The 18319-nt window shown below is 39.3% G+C and overlaps 1 protein-coding gene across 8 annotated transcripts in view; it reads right to left on the bottom strand.

Annotated features, from left to right (window-relative positions):
• Positions 1-589: 589 nt before the first annotated feature.
• Positions 590-18319, bottom strand: part of USP15 (ubiquitin specific peptidase 15) — a 71608-nt gene continuing 53878 nt past the window's right edge. For 4 of the 8 annotated variants that reach the window (XM_065743380.1, XM_065743379.1, XM_065743382.1 and 1 more), the window contains 13 exons: positions 10483-10656; positions 10028-10186; positions 9135-9359; positions 7120-7203; positions 6936-7030; positions 6571-6759; positions 5596-5711; positions 5199-5474; positions 4850-4920; positions 4364-4479; positions 2696-2845; positions 2200-2303; positions 1244-1648 (listed from right to left, as the gene is read on the bottom strand). In XM_065743380.1, the coding sequence (XP_065599452.1) occupies positions 1494-1648; positions 2200-2303; positions 2696-2845; positions 4364-4479; positions 4850-4920; positions 5199-5474; positions 5596-5711; positions 6571-6759; positions 6936-7030; positions 7120-7203; positions 9135-9359; positions 10028-10186; positions 10483-10656 (1914 nt within the window). In that variant the 3' untranslated portion in view covers positions 1244-1493. Of the gene's footprint in view, positions 1649-2199; positions 2304-2695; positions 2846-4363; positions 4496-4849; positions 4921-5198; positions 5475-5595; positions 5712-6570; positions 6760-6935; positions 7031-7119; positions 7204-9134; positions 9360-10027; positions 10187-10482; positions 10657-18319 lie in introns of those variants that run through there. The other 4 variants (XM_065743387.1, XM_065743386.1, XM_065743383.1 and 1 more) reach the window with 3 other exon arrangements.

Here is an 18319-nt window from a genome sequence, read left to right on the forward strand (position 1 = left end):
TTTTATGCCGTATACACTGTACAGGTTCTGACTTGAACATGCAAACGCCAATTCTCTTACGATGAGTTACCTTTCCAGAGCTGTAAGGCTACGGTGAATTCCAACAGGAACGCACAAAGAAAATTAACAGGCCTACCTTTACAACCAGTTCGTTCATTAACGATTTAAAGGTAGGCTATACTGAGAAACTCATCTAAGCCTGATACACAGTCATTACTATGGATACAGAATACTATTAACTCTGACCCTATTACGGAGTACTTTGCAAGCTGTCAAAACTAGGAAAACTGGGGAGAGAGAACTTACAGCACAATTTTAAGTTTTGGACTGACATCAGATTAAAATGATGCATGTCTTATAAGCGAGATAACAGGAATTATGTTTGCAGAGTAGATTCCAACAAGCAACAAAGGATACTTACATTTAATTGAAAAACTTTGTTAATGCAGCATGACATCCAGAACCTGTTCCACAGCAGCGGTAAGGTGAACGTAATATTCTGGATGCACAACTATATCACAAAAGGTTAAAACACCTTTTCAAGCTATTTCTTCTATCATGATCAAATTTAAAAAGGTATTACTGTTTCTGTTCTTTGCTTTTAGGGAGAAACACAGAAATTTGATGTTTCAAAACTACTGCTGATATTTATGACGTTTTTACTTATAGTCTGTGTGACAGCCTAAGGGACACGAATATGTTCATCCAGAAACTAGACTTGGCAGTAGTATTCTTGCAGTACTAAGAAAATAAACGTCGGAAGTCCACAGATTTAACATTTTCGTTATTAACTCACATCCAAAACCAAAGAAAACATAATCCATCAGAACAGCAGCAGAAAACTTAAAAGGGGTTTATTTGTGATTTCCTATATATAGCTTGTGAATACAAGACTGTAAATGCATTAGAGACAATTTCTGTTAAAGATTTTATTGTTTCACTTCAAGTACTGCACATGTTAAAATGTAATAAAGATTTACATTCTGTTATCTGAAATTCCCCATCTCAGATTTTTATTTTCTTTAATTTGGTGGGCAATTTCACTCTTTCAATCGGTATCCCCTGTAGGAAAGTCTCTTTTTATGGCTTCTAGTTCTTCCGTTAGTTAGTGTGCATACAATTTTCATTTTCTATATCATTATCATTTTCATTGCTGTCTTCATCACTTTCTAGTGGGATGCCTGTGGCAGCTGAAGCACCTTGTTTAGTTTCCCGGTCAAGAGGAAAAAAGCCAGTTCCACTGATTGTATCCTGTCTCTGGTAGAAGAGCACATACGCTGCTTTGGACTGTAAAAGAGTGTAATGTGAGGATGAGACTCCAGGCAAAACATTTAAAATCAATTACAAGTCTACGAGGTGAAGTTACACAGAGATCAAAAGCTTTCATATAAATTATCCCGGCACGTTGGAGAAAAATGTTTTTGTTTTGTACAGTCCTTTAAAACGAGACAACCTACTGCATGCAAATTTACCGCCAGGTTCATGATTTCTCCTCATTTGAATTCCCTCAGGTTAGCACCACCAACAGCCTCAGTTTTAGAAAAGCAAAGGGTACTTGCCACTATCTGATCCTCGCATGCAGTCGACACGCTGCTGTCATCAAAATAGTACCATTTGCCATCGTCTTTATTCTTTGCGAAAGCAGTATCTAGGATAAAAAACAAGGGCAATCTTTGTACCTTCGTACATCACAATCAGATGCTACAGGCTGTTACGGTGAAACACCTGACTGTTACCTGCCAAAAACCTGTTCTGACTATTAATCACACCTGTCCAGTTTTTAAAACACCACCACCAATAACATTCCCCCTCTGAATAAAGAGGATACACACAGAGAAAGAATATTTGAAATAAAAACCCTTAACCCCTTTGTCATTTTTCTCTCTGCTTTCAAGGGGATCTACAACGTTCAAAAATACAAACAAAACGAAGTAAGCTGTCAGACAGCAGCTGCTCCTATGGAACTCTTCTACTTCTTTTTTCACAATATCTGGAACTAGGAGGATAAAATAAGCTGCAATTATTGAAATCTCATTTCATACAGATTCCTGTAATTCGTTTGCTCTCATGACAACACTCGAAGGAAGCAAAAAAAAAAATACCTCAACCATTTAAAAACGCCAATGGTTAAAAGTGATCAGTTAATAAAATACATATAGGAAGCTGTCACATAAAATGATGACATCTGAAATAACTTACAGTGCCCTCCTCCCATTCCTCCATAGTGATTGGAGACGGCAATCAAGTTGTAGCGGCAAGGCCCGGCATTCGGATTGATAAGGAACTCTGACATGTCCAAATCACTATTAAAAAACACAGCCAAACAGAAAGAATTTCACGTCAATATTTTTATAAACCATTTCACATTGTAACAGTCTTGGAGCTCTTTACAATTTCCCCAAAACACGTGCATACTACACCACACTGACAATGCACCTCTCACTGTGAGGAATGCAGCTGAAGGCAGTAAATCTGCCCAGAACCACTGACAGAGTTCTTAATACTTAGCTACTTCTTTTTTTCTTCCTATTTTTTTTTAAGGTGTTCAAACTCTTAACCTATAAAAATATTGTCATCTGTATTTAACAGATCCACGTATGGAAGCCAAGAACAAAACCACTCTACATCACTGCTGGCTCCTATGTCCCAGTCACGTATTACACTTCTAGCATCAAAATATACTTAGGTTTCTTACTTGATTGGAAAGCCAACCAATGTGTCCAACTTGTCCCTCATATATCTGCTGTAGGAGAAGCGCTTTAGATGAACTACCAGTACTGGGGGAAGTGACCACAAGTCTAACTTTTTGGTAGCCTGCTGATGTTCTTTACAGTTGGGACAATACCTAAAAGAACAAAAACATACCGAATTTAAAAACATGCAGTCTGTGTGTTAAAATACACCGCCATAGGGAAAGTCAATAACATGAGAAGAACCTAATTAGCATAAGTTTACACACACACACGCCACTTCATCTTCTCTTATTAGTGCCACTGATATCTCTTCTGGTTTATAACAAAGTGCTACTGGAAGCAGGTTCACAGTGCAGTTCAACAGCAATTGAAACACCAGTAGCAGCTCCCTCTCTCTTCTCCTATAATAATCTCTGCAGTCTTTTCTCAGTTTCCTCACGTTTTGTAAAGATTAAAGATCGGGAAAACTGAGTGTAAGAAAGTTCATCAATAACAAGCAGCTGTGGTTCTTTCAAGGTCCAGATTTCAAATCCACCCATTCCCCATCTCATCCCACTCGCCATTAAATTCACACAGCAGTGATTACTGGAACTTGTCTATTCTGTAAGCAGGCAAGTAAGAAAAAAGCCGAGTCCTGTGCTGGATTAGTGATGATGAGAGCCAGGAAGACCTGAAATATCAAGAAACGATGCAGTGATTGACTTCTTGTCACATGTATCAAGAAGCAGCTTCTTGAGCTTAGCAGTAGTACTTTTTTTGTTTGCAGTTTCAACATTCTGCCTAAAACGTGCTATAAAAATAGAAGCACTTCACTGTACTTGAGTTATATGGCATCTCAAATTAGTCCGCCCAGCATTGCATAATCTACCCAACTTGGAAAAAGCAAGTTTTAAGCCTGCCCCCACTACTGCACAAATAAAAATATTTGGTTATAGAAGTTTGGAAGTCTACAAAATTTTAAGAATCCACAAAAGATGAAAGTGGCAGACCCTGTCTTCAAACTGAAATCTCAGCTTCAAGCATTTGAGGAGGACTCTTTGAAAAACCCCAGAGAAGGATGACAGTCCGGGAGCATCCTATAATTGTGACTATTCCAATATCATCCCCAATTCAGAATTTGGAATGACCATAAATCACAATAAAAATCAATGGTGTGTTTGGTACGTGAATTTTAAAGGTTCCACCAATTACAGACATCTCCTATTCCACGAATCTCTTCAAGCACATCCCTATTTCCTATATCAGTGCAAGGCAAGTTGTGCAGATTTGCATGAAAAAAAAAAAAGCTCCATCTAGTGTTATACATTTTTCCACCTCAGAAAAGAATATCTGTTTAACTCACTATTTGGCATAGTATTTATAAACTCACCATGGATCACATTTCACAGACTACAACACCTTAAGAATCTCACCCCTCCTCTTAATTCTGAATACACAAATCATCTCTCATACCAACATAACCTTCCACTTATGGTAACAACTTCTCGCTGTACGATCCATCGATATAAAAAATACTTTTAGAATACAGCCATGCTTGAAGTTTAACATGTGGAAAGACTCAAAAGACCATAAAAAAATCAATTAGGTATTTCTGAAAATATTTATGTTTGGTTTTGAATACATTTTGAGAAACACCACAACATGGAATGACTCTTACGTCTTGTCCTTACCATGGGTCTTCAGCACCTAGTTTTTCCTTTGTTGTGAACAGCTCAATGCAGTCTTTTAATTTCACAAAAGGCTTTTTGGCAGGCTTATATTCCACACTTTCATGTTTTTCAAAATCCTAAAGAGAAGTATTTCTTGAGTTAAGAGAACAAATGAAACAAAACTGATTTTAGTGATGTCGCCTTTCTATAAACAGTAACTACATAGCTCCTACATATGGAAAAACTGATCAGAAACCGTTCAAGCAAAAAGGTTGTATCACAGCTTCAGACTTATTGCTAAATTAGTAAGCCTCAGATTTGCTAATGACTTACATGAGTAAATGAAGTTTGCTTATGGCATCACGTTTGCTATCAGTAACATGGAAAAAAGATACCCTAGCTGCTTATTTTTTTTTTTAAGAGCTCTACTATCTCTGTTCCACAGAAAGTTCTATTTTTACTTAAAATTTCTTACTGCTGGAAAGGGCAGCAACATGAAAAGCTTACCTCTGCTGCACTATCATCAAAGTATCTCTTCTTCAACTCAGGATCCCAATCCAAAGCAAGGAAAGATCTTTCTAAGATTAAAAACATGTGTTCTCTTACTATTATTTCTAGTTTTACATCAAACTGTATCAACCTTGGGTAAACACCCAAATGAATTAAAAATTGAAGTACACAGTTTCTGCATTTCCAAGAGTTAATTACAATAACAGCTACACACATACAATTTACTCTTGGAAAAAAAAGGTTTATCGAGTAGTTTACAGAGGGAATGAAATACTACTCCATGGAAGCGGAGTGAGAAAAAAAATATCAGAATCAAATGTTGCCCATCCTGCTCCCCACGACTTACCATCAAGCCTAGGTTGCCTGTCATCAAATCTAATATGTCTGGTATCATCTTTGATGTAATTTATGTCAGTATTGCCTAAGTTATTGAATTGGAATGTAAACAATCGCTTTTTGTGTCCCGTGAGTGGTTGACCTTTGCAAGTATCCTCAGTACATAATCCATTTTCAGAGTCGTTGTCACCTCCAACTGAATCTTCTGATTGGCTGTTTTCATTCTCTGAAGGAAGCTCCTGATCCTGGCTGGATTCATCATCCTGTTCATCTGTTTCCATTTCACCTGCAACAATTGAGGAGTGAGATACGAGGTAGAATAACAATAACTGAAAGACAATATATGATTAAAATCAGTTTCGAACTGAACACAGAATAATGAACAAATTTACTTATTCCAGTCTTACTTGGAGAGCCCTCTTCGTGTATTCCATTTGGGCCGTTACCATTGATGCCATGTTCCTTACAGCAACGTAGGGATCCTTCAGTGTCATCAGTTTCAGTGCATGTTTTTACATATCGGCTAAATGTAACAAATGAAAACAACACTTAGAATCCATGGCATCTTTAAAAACTTACATTGTTCATGCCTGAGAATTAAAAGGTTACTAATCCTCTATTCCTGCAATCCTTTCTGATTTATTCAAAATAAATAAGTCAAATACCTAACATCTTTTGCTACAGGCAAATCTAAAAATCTGTTTGACTGCGATCTTCTGTTTTTGACAGTTACTTGATTTTCTACCCCTTGATTCTTGGTATTAGTTTGCTTGACCAGAAATCACTTCTTTAACTGTTCATTATCCATATTTTTTTTTTAATACAAGAAATATACACGTTCACTTCCATGAAAAGTTACATCAATAAAAAATAAATTGTTTGAAATTACATTTCAATTAGAGGCTGCAAGTTTTGCAACATAAATTAGCATAGAAATTGTATAGTAGCTACTGGGGGAGTAACCACAGCACAATAACTGGCAAAACATTTCTGTTTTTCTAAGACCTAACAACTAAGTATAGAGCAGAACTGCTTCCCTAATCAGGCAAAGAAGAGATAAACTTTCCAAATTCTTCTCAAGTTTTGAATAAGGTCATGCTAAGAAAAATCATATCAAAAGCCTCATAAATTCATATTTAAAAGGGCTAAAATGTATCTGCTTTCTGCTGCTAAATATAGGTTCATAGGTTCATTAGGTTGGAAAGGACCTACAAGATCATCTAGTCCAACCATCCTCCTATCACTATCCCTACCATATATATATGTCCCTATAATACAGTCAAACTCATTACTGAAATCTCCTCAATTTGTTAGCAATGAATGTAAAAATAAGTATCCACTGATTATAACTACTAGCATTTTTCTTTAAACAATAACCTTACCACATTCTTAGCAGCAGCAGGTTATACAGTTTATCTTCAGTGTTGTTTCTAGGCACTGCTATGAGAAAAGGTTGTCCAAACAGTGAGGAACCACTATGGCTGTAGCTAGTGTGCCTGCACTTTTCCCTTAAACACACAGGAATTATAACTTGTTCCGTATCTTCCGTTCTATTGATAGCAATTTCAAACCTAAAAAATAAAAATAAAAATAAAAGATTGAAAACAAAGGACAACTGTCATTTAAAAAGCTATAAAGAAAAAATAAGTAAAAAACCCAACACAGTCTTTATCTTACATTTAGGTTTTTATCTCATGCTAATAACTAAAACTGCAAAGTAGCCATGAAGCATGTTATCTGTACTTACACATAAATGTCATCACGTTCCATAATACTACTCAGATTTTCATCCATGGCAAATATCCTGTGGAACCTATGATTGTATATATCAGTAACAATCATCTAAAAGAAAATGGAGTGTGTATGATTAAATCAGGTTAACGAACGTTGAGGTGTTCCATGTTGTGCTTCATATAAGAAATTACTCTCACCTTATCTGCAGCAACACCTGACAGAGCCGACAGTGCTGTGCAAAGATCCAATATATTCCCAATTTTTGGAACAACTACTTTGTACTAAAAAAAATAAAAAATAAAAATTGCTTTAATTCTTTATAGACCAAAGATGAATGTGAACAAAAAAACCCAAAACCTTAATTAGTTCAGCATACTTTACACTCTGATTCAATTCTTGAACTTAAGGTACAAAGTATATAAATCCACTCATACCTTAAGTTGCTGAAAACAGTATTTATCTTCACAGCTTTATTCATACGAATGTGTACATGTTGAATACTAGACTGAATTTACTAGTCTACATGCTGCTTCTCTTCCATTTTATTTTCTCCATAAGACAACTAAGAGCACCAATAACTTTCATTTGTATTTCAACAGCACCTACTTATTTAGGCACATAAATATTACGTATGCTACTGACTAGATTCTTAAATCTGGTACACTTTTTTTTTTAATAAAGTACTGGAAATTTTTTATTTTAACTTGTAAAATCTTAGGCCTAAACTTCACAGCCACAAAAAAGAAAGCACAAAAAGGTGAAACAAAATTTTTGCATATTCTTGAAGACAAAGCCAAAAGCTTTTGGAAGGAAAAGCCATGATATTTCTTCTCTTCAGCATGCTTATACAACGGAATTCTTTCATGAGTACTTGTCTAAATACCTCAAAATATCTCAATGGCCTTTCCTGATGGTGAAAGCCTATTGTTAAATGAATTGCTATTGTGTTAATAGTCTTCTTTTGGTACTTTCTGTTTGCAGTGGCTATTGGCTGAATTCTACAATTTCATTTGCAAAGGCAGAACCTCATAATTAACAGTCAGAGAAAACCTCTCTGTGTTGTCTTAGTGCAGCATACTGCAACTCATAATGGAAGTCCAAACATCTAAGAGTCATCTGCATAACAAAGAAAAGACTTGCTAGAAATAAGCATAAGAAATAAAGCATTCTAACTTTGTAATTAATTGCTACATACAGTATGCGTTTGGTATCTATGCTATATACTATACAAGTAGTTACTCTCACAAAAGTGTACCTGAACTTATGCTCCTTTCAATCTCTATTCATTCCTGCACTATCAACTCATATCATACAAGGGTCATCTTCAAATAGCGTGCATCTCTTGTGCATATCCAGTCAGGATACATCCAAAGTCTAGGTTGATTATTGCATTCTTTCCTTTATATGATATAACCTGTTCTCATAACTAACTGGGCTCATCTCCCAGTAGTTAATATTCCTTTACCTCCAACTTCCCTAACCCATCCTGACTTCAAGAATGCTCCTGAAATTCCCCCCAATTTCAGATTCCAAAGCATTTTTACAAGTCTGCCTGTGTCTTCTTTAACTTTTTCTCTGTTATACCGTACGGTATTGCTAGAAAAATTCATCGTTATTATGTTACCATTATCTATGTGCATTTTTTTTATGCCATGTTTAGGTTTGCAATACTGTACTTCCTAATAAGGCAAAAGATATTATCCTTACAAAGAAATCTCATCTGAAATTTCTGACTATTAAGTCAAAGCAGATTTTGACTATTAAGAGAGCATAGAAAAATTCAGTACAACCTAATACATTTAGGTCTCCTTTTTATATCATTTATCACCAATTCTCTTACACTTGTCTTTTGAGGCTAATAAATTGAAGAAGTAAGTCTGGATTAGGCATATGTATATTAAAAAAAAAAAACATACAATCCATCACACTAAAAATCCATTACAATTAAAAAAAATGAAGTCAGCAAATATTTTGAAGATTAAGAAGTCCTATTAACACAGACAAAGAAATCACCAGTATCATCCATGAAACTGACAGAAATCAAGAGCATGCTTTTCGTCTTCCTCGGACACTCTATGCGTCACTTCACAGATCAGAAAACTAAAGCCTGGTGAATTTGCTTACTGAACTTTTCAGTTTTAACAATATAAGGGAACTGAGGATCATGTTCAATGCCCCACAGATCAGGAATTTCATACATTAAGTGGCTTACCTGCATAGGCTTAGCAAGTGGATCCATTCTGACTAAAAAAACTTCCAAAGTGCGCTCTTTTTTCATGGGTAAAGGAAGTGTCAAATAACAAAATGGATCAAAGGTTACAGAAATCTTAGAACATTCAGGACAGACAAGAGTGGATTTAAAAAGGCCATGAAATATATCTACAATGATGGAATCATTTCTTTTTAAATGGTTTTCCCAGGCTTCTTCAGCAACTACCTGTAATTAAAGCACAACCTGGGTTATAATAAAGCAGTAAAGAATTAGTAGAGAATTAATACTAACAGTACTTGACAGAATATTCTCAATTACCACCCAGACTCTGAAATCCTACTCCAAAGGACTCTGCAATGAATCTACCAGGATCACAGTTTAAATGGTTTTCCCCATGACAGAAATCTTTTCAGTTTTGGGTGAAAAAAAAACCTTCATGTGGTTTGGGTTAGGACAAAATAAAAATTCCACCTGCAGTAACCCTTACTACAAGAGTAAGGATCAATACTGAGGGAAGCTCCTCCAGCATCATGGCTTGATGCTGGAGGAGCTTCCCCGAAATTAGGGTACTAGAGACAGAGCACCACATACTACAGATATAAACAAACAAGAGAACAGAAACTGTTTTTCTAACTGACCTTAGCACTGAATAGAACAGAAAGGATTTAAAGCCTTAATACCCAGTCCCCTACTTCTCTTCAGATGAAACCAAACTGTATAGAAGTAACTGAGTAAGATCTCAATTTTAAGGTCTTGGCTTAATTTGTGAAGTCTCTGCCAAAAAAATCAACAGCTCATCGGTATCCCGATCTTTCAGTACACAGTCATGTAAAAGTATCTTGCAACTTATAGCTCTGATTAAAAGCAAGATGTCCAGCACCAAAAAGGATCACCTTGTCTGGTCTTCCATCTGCATCTTTTAACTGAATATAAGGCTTTTTCCTAATTCGATTCAAATCCTCATGTAAGCCATCCAAGAGAAAAGCCAGTAGCTCTTGACAATCTTGTTGCTGATAACCAGAAAATTGCGGTGCAAATCGTCCCACTTGTGTCTAAAAAGAAAACCAGAAATATGTCCAGCATCTTATTTGTTACACAGAAGAGCTATGTCTGAAATGCCACAGAAGAAAGCTGGAAAGAAGAATACCTATAAAGTTATAAAAGATAAGCTTTTCAGTGGTGACAGGAAGTCAAAATTCAGTTGAAACAGTTATACACTTAAAGGAATGGATCACATACTGAAGATACGACTTCAAATTCTTATTCCTGCCTATTTCTGTAAGTTTTCAATTTTTAAACTACAAAACCAAAACTGACAACAAATGTTTAGGTTAAGTTTCACACTCACCTTAAATGCTCTTGGGGTAACATAACTGTATTTTCCCGACCACATCTGCTTGATGAGCTCTGCGTAAGATTTTGCTATTTCACCACGCATTCCCAAAGGATTGTCAAAATTCAACTCTTCTTGGTATTTATCATTGAGAAAATATTCTGTAAGAGGGGGTGTGTTGCTCAGACACTGTAAACAAATAGAGATTTTTTTTGGAGTGAATATTTGCATTTGCTTCTAAACAAAATACAATAAATAAGGAAAACAGAATGTTTGAACTTTACAAAAATAGCAAAAAAATTCCTTTAAGTTGTAATGTCTATTGCCTACAAGGAAGAAAATAGGTCTTTCTCAGAAATAAATATTTTTAAGCCAAGAATGGCTACAGCTGTCATTAAGTCACATATGGATAATGTTCCCTGGACCACAGTGCATCAGCACAATTTCTATCCAGGTTCAAAAAAAAAAAAAAAAGAAAAAAAGAGAAGGTGGTTCTTCACAAATGAGCACCAACATTATGAAAGTCCTTGCTGAAAGTTGTTATAAAGGCACAAAATGTTAAAGACCCCAAAGAGAGAGACAAGTAATGAGAACAGACAGAGGGGCTTGCTAAAATCAAAGTATATAGCATTCACAAAAAAATGAGCTGGAAATAGGTGAAAATGTTTTTTTTTTTGTCAGGTACGTGAAAGAAGGGAAGGTGATAACATTTGGCCCCTTCCTTCTTTTTTCTACACATCTGCTTATGAATGCTGTTGAAGACAAACTGTGCTGAAACGACTGGATTTCAGATTAGAATTAGTGCAGCCTCTCCTGTGTGCTTTTAAATTCTGTGGAGCTGTTCAGTGTTGAAAATAGCTCAAGGAAAGCAAGGGCCTTAGTTTAGATTGAGACCATCATTTATTCTCTGCACGTGTTTCCCTTTTCTGTCAGCACTTACAGATAGCAGGAAGTAATGACTGAAGTACCATTTACAATTTTAGGAAACCACTTTGAATTTCTGTGCTACTCCTGACACTCCTTTGAAAAAGAATAAAACAAAAAAAACTTTTCCATCACTCATAAATTATACCTTATATGCTGAGGCACAGAATGGAGATAGATATATCACTGCATATTATAATGCTTTTTGCATTCTTTGCTCTACTGAGGACTCTAAAAAAAGATCAGACCTTGTCAGTCTCATTTGCCTCTCTGTAAAAAAAGGGAAGAAAAACCTCGGCTTTGCATATGCTGCTATGTAAGATGAGACTGGAAGAATTACAATTTCATTATGCAGGGCAAAAATGGTTACTGTCATTGCCTCTATTGTTGTACTGGTGGAATACTTAAATGAAAAAACAGTCATGTGCTACAGAGCTGAATTTGTTGCCCATATTACACCGCTTCCTTTCTTTCCTTCCTCATCTGAAGCTTTTATGAGCTGTAAACATTGCAAATCCTAATATTACAACCTCTTTTGGGCATCAAGTGCCGACAAAACCTCATTTTTCTCTTGTCATATGGCAAAGAGCTCTTACTCTCATCCCAAAACACCACCTTCCACCTAAGATCTGCGTTGCTAGTTCTGAACTGATCCTCACAGCTTGAGAATAATTTGGTCTCTCAAAACCATAGACAAACAGTCAGCTTTCAACAGACCATTTTTAGTATCAACCTAAATGAATGGATAGACTACCAAGTTCCATCAGGTACCTGGAAACAGTTCAGTGCAAACCATGCTCAATTAACTAAAACTGCTCTTCAAGAAAAACTGTATGTGACACTGCTGACAAAAAAAAGTTTTGTACCTTCTCCACTGGTTCTGATACTCATCTGATTTATAATAAACATATTTATCTCACTAACCTGTCAAAAAACTATTTTTCCTCCTCACTTTTCTTCTGGTCTGGACTACTTTGGAGTTCAAATCAGTTCAGACGATCAGCTTAGTGTGAGGAATATCCAGAACAAGGAACTAAACAATGCAAAAATAGCAAATTTTTCTATATACTCTTAGTAAAGCACTGTACTTAATGTGCTGAAAGTGTGTTTTTTCACCAAAAAGTAAAGTTTTTGGTGAAAAAAAAAACTTTTTTCATTTTTCACCTCATAAATTTTGTCACTTTTTCAGACTACTCATTTATATCTGAGTATGTATGATGTGAAGGTTACAACGGAACATTTCCCTTTTTGTTTGTAACTATTCCTACATTCCAACTTAAGATTATACCGATGGTAGAAGTGGACAAGTATCTGAATGTGGTAATTTCTGAGGTACAGAGCTGCCATGTTTTCTACAATCTCCAACTGTTAAAAAAATAATACAATTTGCCATATTTCCACTGATGCATAAACTTCTCAACATAACTGGCAAAGCAAAATACTTGCAAGCATGTTTTCTTCTTTAAAAGGTTAACAAAAGAAATGTATTTAAGGTCATGATTAACACCAGAGGAAAAAAAAAACATCCAGAAGCAAATCAAGTAATTTTGTCCTTATGATGTAATATATTCTAGGTATCAAGAAAGCCTCATGGAAAGACTCAGTAAGAGAAATAAATACAATAAAAATTATGACAAGGCAATCTATTTGTATGGGAACTGCTGAATCACGGCCTGAACCACTGATTGGTCACCTGAGGTGAGCACCAAGTCAGCCATGGGGGCACAGGTGAAGGTGATATACCTGTGTGGGTGGAAGGGGTGGAGCCTAGTTCCTCCTCTCTCAAACCCCATTTAAGGGCTGACCACCACCAGGGAAGGATCTCTTCTTGGAGATCCCTCCCATGTGGAGTCCTCTGCGAGCCTTGTCATCTTAAAGGTGAGCCATCTTCTCTTTTGTATTACCTGTATAACTGTTTGTATAGAGCTACTTAAAATATACCATCTTCTATACTATTCCCTGGTGGAGTATCGTCATTAGGAGTTATTTACTCTACATTTGGCGAGCCAGGCAGCTCTAACTAAATCCATAATGTCATTTATTTGGAATATGTTTAAATGGGCCAAGGGGGAGAACGTTACCCCCCTAGAACAGACAATCCCTGGTCTAATTCCAGGATTCATGGGGTCACCCTACTATGGATTGGCATCCGTTATTGAGAAATGGGGACCCATGCGGGTTCCAGGGACTGCCGCTCCTTCTCCATCTTATTTGACTGACTACTTTGTAGGATTAGATAAAGACATACTTGTTACCAAGGAGCGGCGGTTAGCTGCCTCTGCAGTAGCCTGGCCATTAGTAATGGCCATACTCAAGTTAGATGTTGCAAATGTTAATTTGGAGACTGAAAATCAGTTATTACGAGACCGTATTGAGAAACTGGAACAACAGCTGGGTACGTTAACAACCAAAAAGCCTGGCCTAAATGTCCCCACAAGACAAATAAGGAATATATTGGTAGAAGACACCCCAAAATCAGAGGAAGAAGACTCTGATATGACAGGGGAAAAGATCTCTAAGGCAGATCTCGAAACTCCATCTATGATGGACCCATTCGAGATTCGGCCTATTATAACTCAAAAAACAAAGAAGGTACAGGATAGACCAGCAGGGGTGCCTCCTGACCAATGGCCCCCTGCAGAAACCTGCCTCCATGTGACCGCTCGTCCATATACAGCCAATGAGTTGATGGACCTAGTACAACGGTTCCATCAGAAACCAAGAGAAAGCATACCATCATGGCTCCTAAGGTTATGGGATGCAGGAGCTGAAAGTGTTTTAGTAAATGGAACAGAAATGTCAAAATTAGCATCTATAACGATAAACCCGGCATTAAGACAAAGATTATATGCAGCTGTCCATTATAATGAGGAAAACCATTCTATTATAGATTGGTTGATGGCTGCATGCCGCTTGACATGGCCCAACAAAACCGATATCCCTCTTAATACTGGTTTGTGGTCCTCTATGGAGGACCTCCAGACCTATATCAGAGAACTGGGTATGAGGGAGGCTCTGTATGCGGACACTTTTGAAAGCCCCGATACGGAAAAATTTACAGCGGGCATGAGAGATCTAATACTACAGCAGGCCCCCTCCCACCTATATGGGATGTTGGTTTCCATATTAAATCCATTGGTGGCATCAGAAGCCATCGTACAGCAGGCAGCCCAGTTAGTAGCAGACTTAGGGGAGACGGAGCGCGTAAGAACCAGGCGTAATGTTCGTATAGTGGAAGATGCTGAGGCCTTCCCTATTAGAACTAAAAAGCCTGCTCCACGGATGCCCCGATCAGGCCCCGTACGGGTATCCCGGAGGACTATGTTTAATGATCTCATACGGGCTGGGGTTGCATTTACCAAAATTGATGGGCAACCCAACCATGTTTTGTTACAGCTGTGGAAACAGCTTAGAAATGATCAGAAATTTCAGAGTGCTCCCAGAAAATCGGGAGTACGAATTATAGAAAAAACACCAACAACAACCTGGAATTTGGCTGACTTTATAATACCAAACAGAAGGAAAAAATATCCGCAGGTGTCACAGGCTACAGTGCCTGAGCCACCTGTGGCAAAAGATTTAGATCTGGCAAAATTCATGGATTAACGGAAAATTCTGGTCCCCATAGGGCCTCTAGCTGTGACCGGAGGCCCTATGTAGAACTAACAATATTCTGGTCCAGGACAAATGTGCAGAAGGTGATGGCTCTAGTGGATACTGGCGCAGAAACATCGATTATATATGGAGACCCAACGAAATTTAAGGGTAATAGAGTGATGATTGGTGGGTTTGGGGGACAGACTATTCCAGTCACCCAGACGTGGCTGAAATTGGGGGTTGGGCGTCTCCCGCCCCGGGAGTATAAGGTGTCGATTGCCCCAATTCCAGAATATATCTTGGGCATAGACATTCTATGGGGTCTGGCTCTCCAGACAACTGTGGGAGAGTTCAGACTACGGCAGAGGTACATTAGTATCCGGGCAATACGGACAATATTGAGGGGCCATGCGAAACATGAGCCCATTTGTTTGCCAAAACCACGCCGGATTACTAATGTAAGACAGTACAGACTCCCGGGTGGACAAGAAGAAATATCAAAAACAGTGCAGGAATTAGAGAAAGTAGGTATTATAAGGCCTGCACACAGCCCATATAATTCCCCCATATGGCCAGTACGGAAGTCGGATGGAACATGGAGAATGACGGTGGATTATAGGGAACTGAATAAGGTCACGCCGCCCATCCATGCGGCCGTACCCAATATTGCCTCCTTAATGGACACTCTTAGTAGGGAAATTAAAACCTACCATTGTGTCCTGGATTTAGCGAATGCGTTTTTTAGCATACCTATTGCTAAAGAATCACAAGATCAATTTGCATTTACGTGGGGAGGCAGGCAGTGGACCTTTCAGGTCTTGCCACAGGGGTACGTGCACTCACCAACATACTGTCATAATTTGGTGGCACGTGACCTGGCTGATTGGAGGAAACCAAACAGTGTGAACCTATACCACTATATTGATGACCTCCTGTTAACATCCGACTCACTGGAAGCAGTAGGGGAGGCAGCAGATTCATTAACTGCCTACCTAAGTGAAAGAGGATGGGCTATCAATCCTCAAAAAGTGCAAGGTCCAGGACTGTCCGTAAAATTTCTAGGGGTAGTCTGGTCAGGAAAGACCAAAGTATTACCTGATGCCGTCATAGATAAGGTTCAGGCATTTCCAGTCCCTACAACACCAAAGCAGCTGCAGGAATTCCTGGGTATATTGGGATATTGGCGTTCCTTTATACCTCATTTGGCGCAGCTGCTGAGACCTTTATATAGACTTACCAAAAAGGGCCAATTATGGGACTGGGGGAGAACAGAACAGGATGCTTTTCAACAGGCGAAACAGGCGGTTAAACAAGCCCAGGCACTGGGTATATTTGATCCTACCCTTCCAGCTGAGCTAGATGTTCACGTAACTCAAGATGGCTTTGGCTGGGGCCTGTGGCAACGTCAGAGTTCTGTTCGGACCCCCATTGGATTTTGGTCTCAGGTGTGGCATGGAGCAGAGGAAAGATATAGTATGATTGAAAAACAGTTATTGGCTGCCTATTCCGCATTACAAGCGGTAGAGCCAATAACCCAAACGTCCGAAGTTATAGTCAAGACTACATTGCCAATCCAGGGGTGGGTAAGAGATCTGACCCACCTTCCTAAGACGGGGGTGGCCCAGGCGCAGACGGTGGCACGATGGGTTGCCTATCTCAGTCAGAGGAGTAGTCTATCTTCCTCACCGTTGAAAGAAGAGCTTCAGAAGATTCTTGGCCCAGTAACGTATCATAGTGATGCACCAAAACAAACTTCGGTTGCTCCACCACAGAAGAGTCCCGTCCAGGAAGGAAAATATCCTATTCCTGAAGATGCCTGGTACACGGATGGGTCCAGCAAGGGCAACCCAAGTAAGTGGAGAGCAGTAGCGTACCATCCTGCCACAGACACAATCTGGTTCGAAGAGGGGGATGGTCAAAGCAGCCAGTGGGCAGAGCTGCGGGCAGTGTGGATGGTTATAACCAAAGAACCTGGTGATGGTATCCTGAATATTTGCACAGATAGTTGGGCTGTGTATCGGGGGCTCACTCTTTGGATCGCACAGTGGGCCACCCAGGATTGGACTATCCACTCCCGACCGATCTGGGGCAAAGATATGTGGTTAGACATATGGAATACAGTCAAACACAGAACTGTGTGTGTCTACCATGTTTCTGGTCATCAACCCCTACAGTCACCAGGAAATGATGAAGCCGACACACTGCCCCGAGTTAGATGGGTTGAGAACTCTCCATCTGAGAATATCGCTTACTGGCTACATCAAAAGCTGCGGCATGCTGGGCAGAAGACCATGTGGGCAGCCGCTAAAGCGTGGGGACTGCCCGTACAACTATCGGACATCGCTCAAGCATGCCGAGACTGTGACGCCTGCTCTAAGATAAGACCGAGGTCGTTGCCTGAAACTACAGCCCATCTTGCTAGAGGACACAATCCTCTACAGAGGTGGCAGGTTGATTATATTGGGCCTCTCCCTCGGTCTGAGGGGGCGAGATATGCCCTAACCTGTGTCGACACCGCAAGTGGGCTAATGCAGGCCTATCCAGTACCAAAAGCCAACCAGGCATACACTATAAAGGCACTCACAAGGTTGATGGCTGCCTACGGGACACCGCAAGTCATCGAGAGTGACCAAGGAAGTCATTTCACGGGTGCAGTGATACAACGCTGGGCAGAAGAAAATAATATTGAGTGGCGATTCCACCTGCCATATAATCCAACGGGGGCAGGCCTTATCGAACGTTACAATGGTATTCTCAAGGCTGCCCTGAAGACAGACTCTCAGTCCCTGCAGGGGTGGACAAAGAGACTCCATGAGACCCTGCGGGACCTGAATGAAAGACCTAGAGATGGCAGACCCAGTGCCTTGAAAATGTTACAAACAATATGGGCCTCCCCACTTAGGATCCAAATTACGGGCACCGATAATGAAGTGAAACCTCAGATTGGCAATGAGAACAACCTTCTGCTCCCTGCCCCTGAGGACCTAGAACCAGGTACCAATAGAATAAAATGGCCCTGGAAGGTGCAGGTAGGACCACGATGGTGCGGCCTACTTGCACCTTGGGGGAGATTATTGGAGGTGGGGGGTTCGGTAGCTCCTCCGGTTATAGGTACATGGCCTACTGAAATAATGGTTAACACTCCAGTCTTCATTGCTAAGGGGACCCCTATCATGTCTCTGTGGCAGATCAGGACACCCCCTTTGGTGCCTGATATAGTCGTACAGCCACAGACATCGGGTCAAAGGGTTTGGTACAGGCGACCAGGGCGTGCCCCTGTACAAGCTGAAGTGTTAACCCAAGACAGGAATACGGCCTGTATCTTGCCCTG

This window comes from Cyrtonyx montezumae, unplaced genomic scaffold, assembly GCF_038088225.1.
Source record: "Cyrtonyx montezumae isolate F1298 unplaced genomic scaffold, pur_monq_1.0 scaffold_3, whole genome shotgun sequence".
NCBI classification, from domain to species: domain Eukaryota; kingdom Metazoa; phylum Chordata; class Aves; order Galliformes; family Odontophoridae; genus Cyrtonyx; species Cyrtonyx montezumae.